Raw genomic sequence first — 17,593 nt, forward strand, 5'->3', positions numbered from 1 at the left:
CCCCTTGTATTCATACCCTATGGTTGCTGTAACAGATTACTCAAGCTTAGTGGCTTAAACAACATACATTTATTATCTCACTAATTATTATTAATGTCATATTAATAATAATTTATTATTTCTGGAGATGAAAGTCCAACCCGGGTCTCATGGGCTAAACTCGAGGTGTGGGCAGGGCTGTGTTCCTTCTGGATGCTTTAGAGAAAAATCTGTTCCCTGTCTTTTCCAGCTTCTAGAGGCTGTGCGGTCCTTGGCTCCTGGCCCCTTGCTCCATCTTCAGAGCCAGCATGGCCAGTCGTCTTTCTCTCATGGCATGGCTATGACTCTTACGTCTCTTCCACCTCCAGCTTCCACTTTTAAAGAGCCTTGTAATGACATTGGGTCCACCTCAATAATCCAGGATGATCTCCTCATATAAGGGTCAGCTAGTATTGTAACCTTAACTCTATCTGCTACCTTAATTCCCCTTTGCTATGTAACCGCACATATTCACAGGTTCTGGAGATGAGGACATGGACATCTTTGAGGAACCATTATTCCCTCCATCAGTGTTTCTTCATCTGCACCCACATTCCTCTAGTTGCTGAGGAAGAGGAGTCCTTTCTGTTGTGCAAAGCAAATTCCACACTGTCTGTGTCCTTGGGCTCATCCCCACTCTGAGGCCTTGTTCAATCAAGTAACAGCTCCCTCTTCTCTATGCAATCTCTCATTTGCCACTGGCTTCTTCCTCCTGATGTATGATCCCATGAAAGTCTCTTCCTTTCAAAAGCGCATTCTGTCTGTCTCATTTCTCAACAGTTATTATCCAATCTCTCTCCTTTCTTTATAGCAAACCCTCTAGAAAGAGAATCCCACTCTTGTGTACCCTTCGCTCATTCAAGTCTCCTCTTCCTCTGTCTGTCCCGAACAATCTGGAGTTGGGGTGTGCCACTTTTCTCCACTTACTTGCATGGGCAATGTCATCTACTTCCATAGTTTTGTCCCCAAATCTGTGTTTCCGACTTCTTTTGTGAGCTTCAGAACTAAACTTCACCACATCTTGGACACTTGTTCTCCTCACATTCAGTATATCCCAAACTGGCCTCAGCATCACTCTAGACTTGATCCTCTCCTGATATTCTCTATTTCTGAAAATGATACCACTTGCCAACCAATTGCAGCCACCAACAACTTCAGTACCATCTTTGACTTCTTTCTTGTCTCTTTTTTTCAGTCACAAACTTAAAAAAAATTTTTTTTTAATCTGCGTCTCTACTTGTCTCTATTCCAGGCTCAGTTCTCCCCATCTGGTCAACTACATCAGCCTCAAACTGGCCTTTCTGTCCCCAGCCTTGCCACCCTGAAATCCGTCTCCCACCCATGACCCCTAAGGCACTCCATGACTTGCCCCTGTCTACCTCTCAGTCATCTTCTGCCAGGCCCATTCACATTACGACTCAGGAATACCAGCTTGCTTTGAGTTCCACAAATGCTGCACCATTTGCTTCTGCTCATAGTGTTCCTTTCTATGGTGATGGTTTATTTGGTTTTCTTTACTGTTTTACCACACATGCATCCCAAAACAGGAGTTTAGTTTGTTTTTGAACTTATATGACTGGAATAATACTGTATACAGTGGTTCCCCCCTTACCTGAAGTTTCTCTTTGCATGGTTTCAGTTACCCATGATAAACCATGGTCTGAAAATATTACAGTATTTCAAGAGGGGGAGCGTGGGAGAGAAAGGGAGAGAACACATTTATGTAACTTTTATGACAGCATATTGTTATAATTGTTCTATTTTGTTATTAGCTATTGTTAATCTCTTACTGTGTCTAATTTATAAATTAAACTTTATCGTAGTTATGTATATATAGGAAAGAAACATAGTATATATAGGGTTTGGTACTATCTGTGGTTTCAAGCATCCACTGGGGGTCTTGGAACATATCCCCCATGGATAAGGGGGAGCTACTTTATATTCTTTTGTACCTGACATCTTTTAGTTAACATGCTTATGAGATTCAACTGTGTTGCATATAGCTGTGGTTTGATCATTTATCCTGGGCGTGTAGTATTCCACTCTGCTAGGGATAGTGTTGAATCTGTATATTGCTTTGGGTAGTACGAGCCTTTTTAATAATATTAATTCTTTCAATCCATGAGCCTGGGATATCTTTCAATTTATTTCTGTCGTCTTCAATTTCTTTTTATTAGAGTTTTACAGTTGTCAGTGTTCAGAGCTTTCACTTTCTTGGTAAAATTTATTCCTAAGTATTCTATTCTTTTTGATGCTATTGTAAATGGGATTGTTTTCTTGATCTCTTTTTTGGATACGTTGTTATTTGTGTACAGAAATGCAACCGGTTTTTGTACATTGATTTTTCTATCCTGAAACTTCACTGAATTCATCTATTAGTTCTAACAGCTTTTTTGTGTGTGGAGTCTTTGGGATTTCCTACATATAGGATCATGTCATCTCCAAATAGAGATAATTTTGGGCCAGGCACAGTGGCTCACGCCTGTAATCCCAGCACTTTGTGAGGCTGAGGTGGGCAGATCACTTCAGGAATTTGAGACCAGCGTGGGTAACATAGTGAAACCCCACCTGTACAAAAAATACAAAAACATTAGCCAGGCTTGGTGGTGCGTGCCTGTAGTCCCAGCTACTTGGGGGGCTGAAGCAGGAGGATTGTTTGCACCCTGGAGGCCAAGGTTGCAGTGTGCTATGATTACGCTGCTGCACTCCAGTCTGGGTGACAAAGCGAGACCCTGCCTCAAAGAAAAATAAAAACAGAGATAATTTTACTTACTCTCTGACTTGTATGCCTTTTAGTTTTCTTGTCTGATTGCTCTTGCCAGTTCTTCCAATACTATGTTTTGTTTTGTTTTATTTTTTCAGAGACAGGGTGCAGTCTCTGAAATTGTTCTGTCATTCAGGCTGTAATGCAGTGGTGCAATCATAGCTCACTGCAGCCTCAAATTCCTGGGCTCGAGCAATCCTGCCTCAGCCTCCTGAGTAGCTGGGGCTACAGGTACACATCACCATACCTGGCTTTTTTTTTAAGTAGAGACAGGGTCTTGCTATATTGCCTAGGTTGGTCTCCAACTCCTAGCCTCAAGTGATCTCCTTGCCTCGGTCTCCCAAAGTGTTGGGATTACAGGCATGAGCCACTGCGCCTGGCACTGTGTACTATGTTGAACAGAAGTGGCAAGAGTGAGCTTCCTTGCCTTGTACTGGATCTTAGGGGAATAGCCTTTGGTTGTTCCCCATTGATTATGTTAGCTGTGGGTTTTTCATAACTGGCTTTTATTATGTTGACAAACTTTTAAAATATAAACTATTAAGAGTTTTTATCATAAAAGAAAGGATGCTAAACTTTGTGAAATGGTTTTCCGCATCAATTGAGATGATTTTATGGTTTTTATCTTTCATTGTGTTAATGTGGTATATTACATTGATTTATATGTTAAACCAGCCTTGCATGTCTACTTAGCTTCCAAGGCTCAGTTCTGACAATATTGCCAAGAAGTTCCTCCCTAGTTCCCTATACTGGCCTAGAAGTCTGCCATCTGTCTCTATCCTTGCAGGCAGCACCCTGCTTGGAAATTACTGGTTAACTGGATTGTCTTCCCACTAAGCCAGATGCTCCTTGAAGGAGCCTACTATTTTCTTTATTTGTATTTCAACAGCTGGCACGGGTCTGTGTTATAATAGAAAATATTTGTTGAAGTGATTTTACTTTAAATAAAAAATACTTCTGGCTCTGAGCCTCTCTCATTTGTAAAACGACCAAAAAATTATGATCAATTGTATAAGGTTATGGGGAGGCTAAGTAGTACAGTGTTTGGCACATATGGCCCAAATTGATAGCTCCCTTTCTTCCATTTAGAGACGAAGGGAGTTGAAGTACATGGTCTGGGGCTTTGGATAGAAGCAACAATAGAAATAGAGAATACAACTGAAGGCAACTGTAAGTGTAAATTTTGTCTGAGATATAAGGAAATGAACTAGTCATTTACCTAATTATAATTGCATAGCTTGTAACAGGAAAGCCTAGCAGTGTCTGATTTCTCACCTTGCATACTCTGGCCATCCGAAGCTAAAGGAACTGAGGTGTGGTAGGCACCATAATGCACCCCCACACACAAGTTGCCCACAGCCCAATCCCCAGAACCCGTGAATATGTTACAAGACAGGGAGGAATTAAGATTGCTAATTAGCTGACCGTGGGACAGGCAGATTATCCTAGCCTGTACAGATGGGCCCAATGTAATCACAGGGGTCCTTAAAAGTCAAAAAGGGAGGCAAAAAGAGAATCAAAGACTTGAAGATGTTCTGCTGCTGGCTTTAGAGGTGGAGGAAGGGGTCGTGGCATCAAGGAATGCAGGTGGCCATGAGAAGTTGGAAAAGCAAGGAAAATAATTCTTCCCTAGAGCTTCCAGAAGGAACGCAGCCTGGCCAACATCTTGATTTTAACCGTGAGACCCATTTCAGACTTTTGACCTCTAGAATTTTAATACATTTGTGTTGTAAGATAATAAATCACTTAAGTTTGTGAGGGTTTCTTACAGCAGAAACGGGAAACTCATGAGGCAAATGCCATCTTGTGTGATATTTTACATGCACGAGTGATTAAAATGCATTTTTGAGAACACCAAAACTTATTCTTCTCTAACTGTAACTTTGCACCCATTGACGAACTTCTCCTGGTACCCTCTTCCCCACTACCCTCCTCAGTCTCTGGTAACTATTTTATTCTCTATTACTATGAGATCAACTTTTTAAGATTCTACATGTAAGTGAGGCCATACAGTGTTTGTTTTTCTGCTCCTGGCTTCTATACATACATTGAAACATCACATTTTACCTCGTAAGTACGTACAATTACAACATGTCAGTTGTAAATTTAAAAAGATTAAAAAAGGTGAATCTCCGCACGAAATGTCATTAACAATGCATTTCTGAGAAGGGCTGTTTGAGTTGTAAGGAAACTTGGAGAACGTGCAGCCCACACCCTCACTGAGCAGATGGAGGCTGAGGCCTCCTCCATATCTGTAGCATCTGGGAGCTAGGACTTCACTCACACCTTTCCTTCAGGAAATAGGGCCACAAGTCACTGCTGGTGCCGATGAGAACCCTGGTTTCCACACATCCCATCCAGGGTTCTAACATAGCTTTGTGATACAGAGTTCATGAAATGTAAGCAACTTGTCTAATGTACATGGGAGCCACTGTGAAACAATTTCAGAACGGCTGGAAACAAATAAGCAGCGCTCTCAAAAGCCACAGAAACAAACTGCTAAGCCTTAATTAATGGTCGTGTCTAAGCATTGAGCCACTTTATGTGTTTGAAATACGTTATCATCTTTGATTTTAAAGGAGAAATTGCAAATAAGAACTAATCCACGTCTGAATCTAAGCCTCATAAGAAAGTGAGAATACTGCATTTTACTACTCTTTCCTCTTCCAAGTATGTTCAATATGGAAGGAAGACCTCGGTAACAATCCCTTAACTTATAAATCTACCAATAAGCTTGGCATGTCAGACTGCTTCAAATATTGGTATTCCAGCTTCATACTTTTCGTGGTTCTGTAAACCTAAAAAATTCAACTGAAATGTAATTCTTACCTAACGAGACATTCAACCATGTAATGCTTTTCTGCAAGTGTGCTATTATTCTTGCTTGTGGGGTGCGCACTGCATACATTTCCCATTTCTCTCGGGTGTCCCCTCTTTTGTTTTAATGGCCACCAGTGGGTGCATCCTCCAGTAACAGGAGTATACACTCTTTAATAAATTCCCACATTAAGAATTTTCCATTTAGACAGTCCTGCTTTTGCCTAATGTACCCAAATGCCACAAGAGTTGTCTGAATGACACCACAGATCTGCATTATGCAAGTGATAAAATACTACTCAGCTTATTCTGAGACTTGTTGAGTATTATTCCTTCCAAAAAAGCAAAAGGATAAGCTTTGCTGCACTATCAAAAACGGGTCAGAAAGTGCTATGACTATATTTAGAAATGAAACCTATTATCAAAAATATATGTTTCTGAATTATTTGAAGAGTTGTCCCAGGAAGAGAGGTTCTTCAATTTCATTCCAAAAGGCAGAGCTCAGGCCATTCAGTGGGAACTCAAATGCAGACTTCAGGCTAACATCAGTATGAACCTGTGGTGGTGCTGTAGGATGTGGGGCATGTCAGTGAACGCCTGGAACAATGGCATTCTCCTCAGTCGAAAAATAGGGGTAACAGAAGGCCACCTAGCTCATACGGTCCTAGTGAGGGTTCAATGCGGCAATGTCTGAGGAAGGACTTCACAAAGTACTTCAAATACTCATCGTTATGAAAGATACACTTAGTCATTTAGAGTCCTATTCTGATTTTTCTTTAAGCTCTGTTGGACGTGATCTATTCTGATTGTCAAAAAATGGTCAATTTTAGTTGACTGCTATAACTATTCAGCATTCTTAGAATGTACATATGTAAACATAATTTCCAACTGGCAATATTGTTTGAAGAATTTTAAAAATTCTTACCTAACGAGACGTCAACTATGGCTTATTTAACCAGTATCTTCACATCCCTTACTATCAACTGCTGTGTTCCCTATTCAGAGCCTGAAGTTTTGCGTGTTCACTTTTGCAAAAGCCATCCTCGTAGACAGTTGTAACTCTTAAAATCTGCATTGTTAATGCACTTAAATGCCCAATCTTGCTGAAATTTTGGGAGAGCCCTGCAAGGTTGCCAGTGAGATAAAAAGTACATGAAGTAGACCCAGGAAAAGAAATCAGATGGCCACCATGCACATTTCCAACACATACACACTTACAGCTCTGAAAATAGTATTAGGTTTCAGTTAATACATTTATTCCAGCAGGTCTTTAGTCATTATTGCCATTAAAAAGTTTTCATGAAATTTCACAAAATCTTTCAGGCTATTAGTATTAGCTTTCTTTTTACGGAGTGACACTTTGTTAATTTATGAAATATTTACAGCATTTACAAAAAGTAAGAGAATGTCTAATAAAATTTCTTATACTTACAAAATTCATACATTATACTACCATATTTGAGATGTCTTACTTGGTAGACCAATTAAACTATGACATAAAATAATTTACAAAGATATATTTAATCTTTCTTAATTCACTGAAAACAAAACCATATTAGTTATAAATAGTCCTTTACAAATCATTGTAAAACACTTAATTGTTTTAACTTGAGCCTTAGCTTTTACAAATATACTTAATAAATGAATTAGTTCAGATAGCAAATAGAACTGTGCATTTAAAATTTCACTTAATACTATAAAACAAAACAACCTGAAAAAGCAAACTGCCTGGTACTTCAAGTAAAAATTTGTAGAACCAGTTTTTATGCACGCGTAGGGTGGGGAGGGGAAGCCAACACCATTGAAATTGAAATGCATAAACACAATACTTTCAAGAATACGCTCAACACATGTACATCTGGGGCACTGATTTCTAAGGATGATGCTCTAGCAATAGCTCATGCATCCAAGACGGTAGCCCTACATTTTGGCAGATGAGCTGGATTGACTAGAGCAACATTTGTGAAAACATTCCCCTAAGCAGCAGGATGCTCCCAACATCCTTGGACAGTGCTCTCTTTGGGGTCTGCCACAACCCGAAAACCATTCCGAATTTTAGGCAAGCTCATGAAAGGATTTAGAAAATAAAACCGGCAAATTAAAAAAAAGCAAATCATATTTAACTGGGCCCTGTCAGTTTTTTAAAAATATAAAAATAGGTTTCTCTGGAAAATTAGGGGAAAACATTTTCTATCCCTCAATTTCCAAATAATGAAAAACTCATCTATACAGCTATTTCTCCTTAAGTCACCACTTATGATGGTATAAAAGTTGGCAATTACTTAAACACCTTGCTTTTGGGTAATGCCTAAGAAGCTGAGCTCAATTTGGTTTTGGCAGTAACATGCATCTTTCACATTTGGATTCATATTAAATAATCCAAAGCAACTGTTAAGCAGCTTCAGGAAAAATGCATTTCATGAACATACTTCCCTTTGATTTTAAAATAATGTTGTTTCAATTAAGCCCACAAAATATATATTGTATATATAGTATTTCTCAAGAGGTAAATTAAATCTCAATTTTGTCTTTCAAAAACTGCTTTTTAAAGGTGTCAGCGTTTTCCAAAACCTCATCTCAGCTCCTTTCTTCTGATTGCCGTGTGGACCCTGTAGTTTTATTGTAATATGTATTCTAGAAGGCACATATTCAAGAGTTTAACGTTATGTTAGTTCAAGTTCTACATGGAGGCAAATATTTTAATCTACTTTTTACAAATGCCCCAAATGAAAGTCAGCTATCGCCTTTATTTCGAGCTCTCATGCAGTGCCAGGGTCCCCCTCAGAAGTGAGTTTGCACATGGGGCATCATTTGCGAAGGACTGGAAGGTGAAGCTGGGGGATCAGAAAGCTTGGCAGAGTTGGCGAGCTGCAGTTCCTCAAGCCGCTTTATGTATTCATCGCGCAAGGCTAAGAGTTCCATGTAACGCTGCTCCACTGGATTCGGCTGCTGGAGAGAACCAGAGACTTGAGTTACGCTTTACGCCAGGCATGTCACGAGAACTCACCTGTTCCACCCATGTGCCGCGACTGCTGCTTTGTAAATAAGTTAAGTATGTATTATGTAAAACTCAAAGTTTAACATAATACATACTTTCCTTAACTACTGCCTCATTGACACATACAGGAAAGTACAACACACAGTACTAAACCCCCAAGTACTAAGTATTTGTTCACCAAGAAATACCTAATGTACACATTTCCTCACACGTGTCACCATCTTTTAAAATTTCTCAGCCCAAACACAGCTCCAGTGTCCCGCGTTGCCCGTCCCAGGCCCACTGTTCTCTTTCACTCTGAGGGACAACTCTTCTCAAGTTGCCACGTGACCTTCCTTTTTGTGCAGATTTTTGACACTTTCTCTGTGAGTATGCAGCAACAAAATACAGTATTACTTTGTATTTTATCAGAGTTTACATCACTGGTACCATCTGGTATTTATTAATTGACATTTTGACCCAACATATTTTCTGAATTTCATCCTTGTTAAGTTGCATTGAAGGAATAAACCAGTTTCTCCACCCCTTCCCAGGCTGATGGGTAATCAGTGATTTCCAGGGTTCCTCGGTAGTGTGTGCAATGCTGTACTAAGTATCCTTGTACACATCTCCTCAAGCACATATGCGAGTGTTTCTCTAAGGAATTTTCCTAGGGGTGGAACTGCTGAGTAGTAGAATATGGTCTTTTCAACCTCACCGGATGCTGCCAAATTGTCTGCAGAGAGGCTCCTGCTGGTAATACCTGGCAGTTCTCATTGTTCTGCATTCTCACCAGAACTTGGGGGTATACGATTATTATTATTTTTTCCAATTTGAGGGCTGTAACATGGTATGTCACAGTAGTTTTTGTTTGTATTGCTCTGCTGGAACATCTTTTCATGTGCGTGTTGCCCATCTTAATACATAGCTGACAGCCAGAGCAGCTCTGCTATGCTCCGCCTTGAGTGCGAATGCTGGGTTTGCCCCTCACCTTCTGTGTGCCTCCATTTCCCTATCTGTAAAATGGGAATCAAAACAGCATAGCCCTCACATGGCATTGTTACGTGAGTGAAGTGAGTTAATAGCATCTTTTGCTAAAATGGTGACTACTTTGATGAGTAAACAAGGGATTGATGTTGATACAAAGGCAGAAGTCAGGCTGGAGCATAACGCGATTCTCCCAGCATGTTAGGTTTTAAAAGTTTTGTACTGAGATATAAACCACGCACAGTGCAAAATCTTCAGATGTTCAGCTCAGTGAATCTTGACATACATACACACTTAAGTTATCACACCCAGGTCAAGATATACAACAGAACAGTACTCCAGAAAGTTAATGTGTTGAAGGGATCAGGGGCAAGCACTTTCTAGAAAGCTTAAGCAATATATGAAGACCTTAATGTAAAACCCTAAACCATGGAAACCCTAGAAGAAAACCTAGGCAATACCATTCAGGACACAGGCATGGGGAAAGACTTCATGACAAAAACACCAAACGCAATTGCAACAAAAGCCAAAATGGATAAATGGGATCTAATTAAACTAAAGAGCTTCTGCACAGCAAAAGAAACTAGCATCAAAGTGAACAGGCAATCTACAGAATAAGAGAAAATTTTTGCAATCTACCCATCTGACAAAGGTCTAATATCCAGAATTTACAAGGAACTTAAACAAATTTACAAAAAAAAAAAAGATAAACAACCCCATCAGAAAGTAGGCAAAGGATATGAACAGACACTTCTCAAAAGAAGACATACATGCGGCCAACAAAGATATGAAAAAAAGCTCTCATCATCACTGATCATCAGAGAAACGCAAATCAAAACCACAATGAGATACCATCTCATGCCAGTCAGAATGGCGATTATTAAAAAGTCGGGAAATGATAGATGCTGGCAAGGCTGTGGAGAAATAGAACACTTTCACACTGTTGGTGGGAGTGTAAATTAGTTCAGCCATTGTGGAAGACAGTGTGGTGATTCCTCAAGGATCTAGAACCAGAAATACCATTAGACCCAGCAATCCCATTATACCCAAAGGAATATAAATCATTCTACTATAAAGACACATGCACACATGTTTATTGCAGCACTATTTACAATAGCAAAGACATAGAACCAACCCAAATGTCCATCAATGATAGACTGGATAAGGAAAATGTGGTACATATACAACATGGAATACTATGCAGCCATAAAAAGGAATGAGATCATGTCCTTTGCAGGGACATGGATGAACTGGAAGCCATCATCCTCAGCAAACTAACACAGCAACAGAAAACCAAACTCTGCATGTTCTCCCTCATAAGTGGGAGCTGAACATTGAGAACACATGGACACAGAGAGGGGAACACACATACCAGGGCCTGTTGGGGAGTGGGGGGTGAGGAGAGGGAACTCAGGATGGATCAACAGGTGCAGCAAACCACCATGGCACACGTATATCTATGTAACAAACCTGCACGTTCTGCACATGTATCCACCACCCCCCTTTTTTTTTTTTTGAAGGAAAAAAAGAAAAAGAAAAAAAAAAAAAGAAAGAAAAAAGCCGAACGTCTAACAGAAGTGCCTTCCACATGTAGTGGTTTCCAGAACCATCCTGCTTTCTACTATGTTGAACTATTTGCTGAAGCTGTGAGCACCAACAAGGAAGCTGTGAAGACAATACACTGATGAAGAATGCTGCAGTTGATTTTTTTTTTTTTTTTAAGAGACAGGGTCTCACTTTGTTGCCAGGCTGCAGTGCAGTGCAATCATAGCTCAGCAAAACCTTGAACACTGTAACCTGGAACTCCTGGGCTCAGGCGATCCTCCTGCCTCAGCCGGCCAAGTAGCTAGGACTACAAGCATGCACTGCCACACCCGGCTACTTAAAACATTTTTTTTTTTTTTTTTTTTTGCAGAGATGGGGCAGGGGGTCTCACTATGTTGCTTAGGCTGGTGTTGAATTTCTGGGCTCACGTGATCCTCCTGCCTTAGCCTCCCAAAGTACAGAGATTACAGATGTAAGCCACTGTATCTGGTCTGGATCCAATTTTTAATGTTCAGGAGAATGGTCTCTATTAGAAGCAGACACTTTCTAGAACCTGTATCCCAGAGAAGGGAGCATGAGCCATGAGGTTGCCCTAAAAAATTAACACAAAGTTGGGTGGCTTTTAAAACAACAGAAATTTATTCTCTGATGGTTCTGCAGGGCAGATGCCCCAAATTAGGACGTCGGCAGGGCCATGCACCCTCTGGAGGCTTTAGGGGAGAATTCTTTCTCACCTCTTCCAGCTTCTAGTGGCTCCAGGTGTTCCTTGGCTTACGGGAGCATCGCTGCAATCTCTGCCTGTTTTCACATGGCCTTCTCTCCTCTATGTCTGGGTCTCAAATCTTCCCCTCCTTTCTCTTTTGAGGATATCTGTCATTGGATTTAGGGCTCACCCACCCTAAATCTAGGATGATCTCATCTTGAGATCCTAAACTTAATTACAACTGCAAAGATCTTTTTCCCAAATATGGTCACATTCACAGGTTCTGGGTCGCTGTCTTTTGGGGGACACACCATTCTACCCACTACAGGCAGCCAAGGTGTGAGTCAGCTCAAGCCAGGTACAAATGCAGCAGAGATGGAACCGTGCCCACATTTCTACTGGGACTGCTGCTTCCATTAGTGCTCCAGTTACAAAGCCCCATAGGATTGCAGAAGTCTCTTAATCCCATTCTCCCTCTGATCACTGTGACTTTTAGGGTGTGACCTGGCAGTGGGAAGTTTTTCAAAAATGCTTGGCAGAATGCCTAACACCCAGTAAGTGCTGTGGGATGCTTGCTAATATCCTTTGTCCATTTTTCTCTTAAAATTCAACTGAGGGCCAGACACTGTTCTAGGTGCTCAGGATCCACCAGTGAACAAAGGAGGCCCAAATGACTATTTTTATGGCCTTTATCTTCTAGCAGAGGGAGACAGACAAACAACAAACATAACCATCCTGGGAGTTTCACAGAATGTTTGAAGGTGATCAATTCTACAGAAGACTAGAGCAGGGTAAGAGGATTCCACTCTAAACTGGATGGCTGGAGTGAGCTGCACTGAAGAGGTAACTTTTGGGGAAAGACTTAAGGGAGATGAAGGAGGGCATCAAGTGGATACCTGAGTGTCTGAGGAAGAGCAGAGGCCAGTCTGGCTGAAGCTGAGCATGTGAGAAAGAGTTGTTGGTGAGGATGCCAGGAGGTCACAGAGGTAAGGGGTGGGGTGGAGGTCACACGAGGCTTAAGAGGCCATTGTAAGGACTTGTGCCTGGACTCTGGGTGAGGTGAGCAGCTAGCTGGCCAGTTTCCAGCAGGCGAGTGGCATGATCTTCTTTGGCTGCCATGTTGAGAAGAGTAGAAAGAAGTAAAGGTAGCATCAGGGGGTCCAGCTAGAAGGCTATTGCTGCCACACACGGGAGAGGCCAGGCAACACACACCAGCGTGGTGGTGGGGACTCAGTGAGAAGTGCTCGGACTCTACATGTGTTTTGAAGGCAGAGCCCAACAAGCTCTCCTGACAGATTGGACATGGGGTGTGGGAGAGAAAGGTGTCAAGGATGACTCTAAGGTTCCTGGCCAGGGCAACTAGGCTGAAGCTACCACGAACTGAAATGGGGAAGATGGCAGGAGGCAGAGGTTTTGGGGGAAACGGTAGCAGTTCTGTTTTCACATGTTAACTTTTATTTCCAGTCCCAGCACCATTTACTGAACATTCCACTCATAGGGATGTGTTACATCACCACCTTCTTACTATTCCAAGTCTCCACATCGATGCAGGTCTGTTTCTGGGCTCTACTCTGTTCCAAATAAGTCTTGCTATATAGCAGGGCAGGTTCTTCCTTGATATTCTCCCCCAAAATTGTGGCTATTTTTAAAACCTCCCTTTTGAAATATGAGTATTAGAATTTAGAATCAGCTTGAATATTACAATGAGCATGTGCAATTAGATAAGAAAAAGAAATCAGGTAACAGTAATTTTTGCAGATGGCATGACTGTATCATTAGAAAACTGAAGAGAGTACACAGAAAAACTGTTAGAAATAAAAAGGATAATTCAGTCAAGTAATGGGTATAAAATATATAGAAGTTATTGGGCTACAGACAAACACAAACCACTTAGAGGAGATAAAAGAAGAGTCCATTTGTGATAGAATACAAAGACAAACAACAAGAAATGAAAACTTCAAGCCAAGTGACAAAATATTACACCTCAGCTTCTCACTTGGGAAACGAATTATAAAGTATGTCCCAGCTTGGCATGGCATGGAAAAGAAGACAGGCAATCAGCTCATTATGGAAGTATTTTAGGCTTCAAACAATTTTCATATTCAGATCCCTTTTAATTTTTCTATCAAAAATGACTGAAACAAATGCCACACAGGTCAGCCTGCTAATATTTGTCCTGAATCTCATCAGTTGCCACTAAACAAAATTTCAATACATCCAGTGTAACCCTGATAAACAGCTACATGTAATGCAGTGGTTCCTAGAGTACCCTATGATGCTCACTGGCAGCTGAAATTCCTACTCAGGTTTGTAATGTGACTATGCTTTTGACATGAGTAATTTCCTCGTATTAAATAAAAGTACTAGATCTGCTTATTGATAGCTTTTCAAATGTAAGCATTGGTCTTGCCATAAACTCTGCTGAGTTTTTATGTCACAGCAAGGGTTGGTGGCTTTTGCTTTTAAAAGCACACGAATCCTGCCTTCCTTGTGGCTAACAGCTCATTATGAGGCTATATATTCTTTTGTATCTTTCAACACTGATAGTATACCGCCATAGTGCTGTGAATACTATAGGTGGCCAGTAATTGTTTGTATACCTTCTGGCTCACGCAACTGAATAACAATTTAACTTTTAAGTGGTTAAGTACGTTCTTTTAGGTTTATATTATGTACTTTTAAAAGTCCTATGCGATTTGATTTAATCTATTTCTGTATGAAATAATGTTCTACATAAGCAGATCTTTAAGAAAACCTAATGTACTTAATTCATACTTTTATTCTTACACTTATCCCTGTGCATTATAATCATTGGCTTATGTTTCTGACCGCCCCTACCAGCTTGGGAGCTACTCACGGGCAGAGACCGCCTCTTCTTAATCTTGGCATCCCCCTAGTGCCTGTATGAGAACATTCAAGATTTGGTAGATGAAAACACAAAGTGCCTAGGGAGATAAAGACGTGTATAGATAGGATCCTTCACATTCAGAAAATCCACATAGAAAGGATAAGTTATTTCTTTTCTGAATTCATGCCAGTAGATCACAATATAGGCCAATTCCTGTCTCAAAGTAAAAACCCCTACCAGAGAATGAGCACTCCTCCCCAGGCCAGTTCCATTTGGCCAAGATCTATGAGAATAAGAGGGATAAATATATTCTAATAAGTTCTTCTAATGATGTACCCTCAAACTTGACCTGTCACACAATTATCATTGTTACCTTTATGAATTCAGAAATGAACTGCTCCAAATTCCTTGAATTTCAAGAATTTCTCCAAGTACAAATGGGTGAGAAGAGATTACAGGACTTCTACAAAAACTACCCGTACTTTCTCATTGCCAATATTTTAAAAACAAGCCATGACAAATATGGAGAAGGTTTATTTTATAGGACAAACACAGTGGCCCATCTATAAAATATTTTTAAATAAGGAACACATCTCTTGTAAAAGCAGTTAGAATTCTGTAAGGATTATTATTTATTCTTTACTTGATATTCCAAAATGCTAGAACTACTGTTAAATAAACTCCCCCCATTTGCTTCTCAAATTCCAAACTAAAACAAGTGAATGTTCTCAAGCCCTGGAATCTGTCACTTTCCAAAAGAATACACATTTCAACCATTACCAAATTGCAAAAGCCTTTCACGCGAGTAGCACAGACCTTGAAATGAGGGTGCCAGCTTGAAATGGGCACTTCTCCAATGAGGAGGCAGGGCACAGACTGGCGTGTAGCCAACTGCCTGAGAGGAATGAACAATCTGAGAGAGAGGCCACAGCTATGGGACCCTGCTGTGGACAGCCTATTTCTGGCATTAAAGCTGGTGCTTATTCAAGACTGAACTGTGAGAACAGGTAGTCGACCACCCACACTGCAGGAAAATGTGCAAACCTTTACAAAGAACCATCACAAATACTGAATATTTATAATGCTGAGAAGAAATCAGCAAACTGAAGCACTGCTGAGCCTTTACAAACAGGCTGTTTTTCCTTCTGATTTTGGATGGAGTGGAGGTGGGAGAATGGAAAGCCCAAGTGTGTCTTTAACAAAATGTAGAGTCTTTCACTTCAAAACTCATTGTTTCCATTTTTGTTTGATAAATGGCCAACTGAATTTACTACCATTGACAGAGTAATTATCTTTATTTTAGAAGTAAATACACTCAGAGAAAAGCAATCTGATGTTAGCTGACCTAGTGCGTACACCTGAATGAGAGTAGCAAACATTTTCTTAACAGGATCATCTAAGTCTAGTCAATGTAAAGAATGTTCTAACAATGTCTATATAATGAACAACTACTTCAAGTGATAAAAGGAAATCTCTGGCTATGAAAACTCAAATTTTCTAGAGCTTTAAATCAGCTTGCATTATAGTAAACAATTATATCACACTGGCAGAAGAATTGTACCTTAACATCAAAACACATGGTTTAGTAATTTAAAAAAATTTAAATTAAGGTTGAGTTTAACAATAAGTGTGTTTTTAGAGTCTGATCTTTTTCTTCATGCTGTTAAAAAAAATCCATACCAAATAACATTATCTAAGGCAAGCAGTTGACACTGCTATCTTTTAACAGTGCTACTTCACTTACTTGTTGCTTGATCCTGGGGTTCCATCTAATGTAGTAATTCACCCAGAGTTCCAAGTGACGCATACTGGCAACTGGATATAAAACTCGATTGATTTCTTTAGTATAGAAGGGGTTTTTGAATTTTTCTTTATTGCTGTTTATCAGTGACCATAAAGAAACAGTTCTTTCTGTAACTTTCTACAGAGAGAGAGAGAAAGTGGAAAGCCTAAGGAAAAACACACATAAATCCACAAACCATTTTGCAGCCTGTAGCAATACAGTGCAGCATCAAATTGAATCATACATTTACATTATCCTCATAATAGCTCAAAAAGCCTCATGGGCCAGTGAGTGCTTGGCAGCCACTTATCGATATTTGCATAAATGGCCTAGCTTGAGAGCCACTATTTCTGCCTGAAGACAGGGGTGCAGGGTACTGTACCATTAAATGCAATTCACTGACCTAAGAAGAGTATTCCCGGCTAGGTAAAACATTTATGAACAGATAGGTAGTATACTCTTCTTAATTCAGTGAAAAGGAAAATTATCATAAGATCCCAATGACTTAAAACTTTTCTATTTGTTGGAAGTATGAAATCTTAATCTGTGTCTACTTGACAGTAGGCATCTGGACATAGTTATTTTAATCAACCATCCAGATGTTTAATCTACATCATGTCAACATCCATATCTTTGAAAACATCTGGATAACTGACGACACGAAGTCTTCACTTTTTAGCCTAGTGTTGCCAACTCATAAAGATATTCACATTTGCATTGCTTTCTATTGCAGGCATTTACAACATTCTGACCATAAACTAGAGAGAGAAAAACAAAACAAAACAAAACAAAACACCAGAGCTAGGGAAATAAAAATACAAGAATTAAAATTACCAAAGGGAGAATCTGAAATTTTTCCTAGAAATGACTTGAATAAGAAAAGAGCAATAAGCTAAAACTGGAAGCCTGAAAGAACATCCCAAAATAAGTGCCTAAAGAAATTTCTTGGCCAGGTGCAGTGGCTCACACCTGTAATCCCAGCACTTTGGGAGGCTGAGGCAGGCAGATCACCTGAGGTCAGGAGTTTGAGACCAGCCTGGTCAACATGGTGAAGCCCCGTCTCTACCAAATATACAAAAATTAGCTGGGAGTGGTGGGGAGGCTGAGGCAAGAGAATCGCTTGAACCCGGGGGACAGAGGTTGCAGTGAGC

General features: G+C 40.2%; 1 protein-coding gene across 3 annotated transcripts in view; it reads right to left on the reverse strand.

The window, feature by feature from the left end:
• Positions 1-6,833: 6,833 nt before the first annotated feature.
• MTM1 (myotubularin 1) overlaps positions 6,834-17,593 on the reverse strand; it is a 118,486-nt gene continuing 107,726 nt past the window's right edge. For all 3 annotated transcript variants that reach the window (XM_011954659.1, XM_011954660.1, XM_011954662.1), the window contains 2 exons: positions 16,404-16,580; positions 6,834-8,548 (listed from right to left, as the gene is read on the reverse strand). In XM_011954659.1, the coding sequence (XP_011810049.1) occupies positions 8,381-8,548; positions 16,404-16,580 (345 nt within the window). In that variant the 3' untranslated portion in view covers positions 6,834-8,380. The remainder of the gene's footprint in view (positions 8,549-16,403; positions 16,581-17,593) is intronic.

The sequence above is a fragment of the Colobus angolensis genome, unplaced genomic scaffold, assembly GCF_000951035.1.
Source record: "Colobus angolensis palliatus isolate OR3802 unplaced genomic scaffold, Cang.pa_1.0 Scaffold389, whole genome shotgun sequence".
NCBI lineage: Eukaryota > Metazoa > Chordata > Mammalia > Primates > Cercopithecidae > Colobus > Colobus angolensis.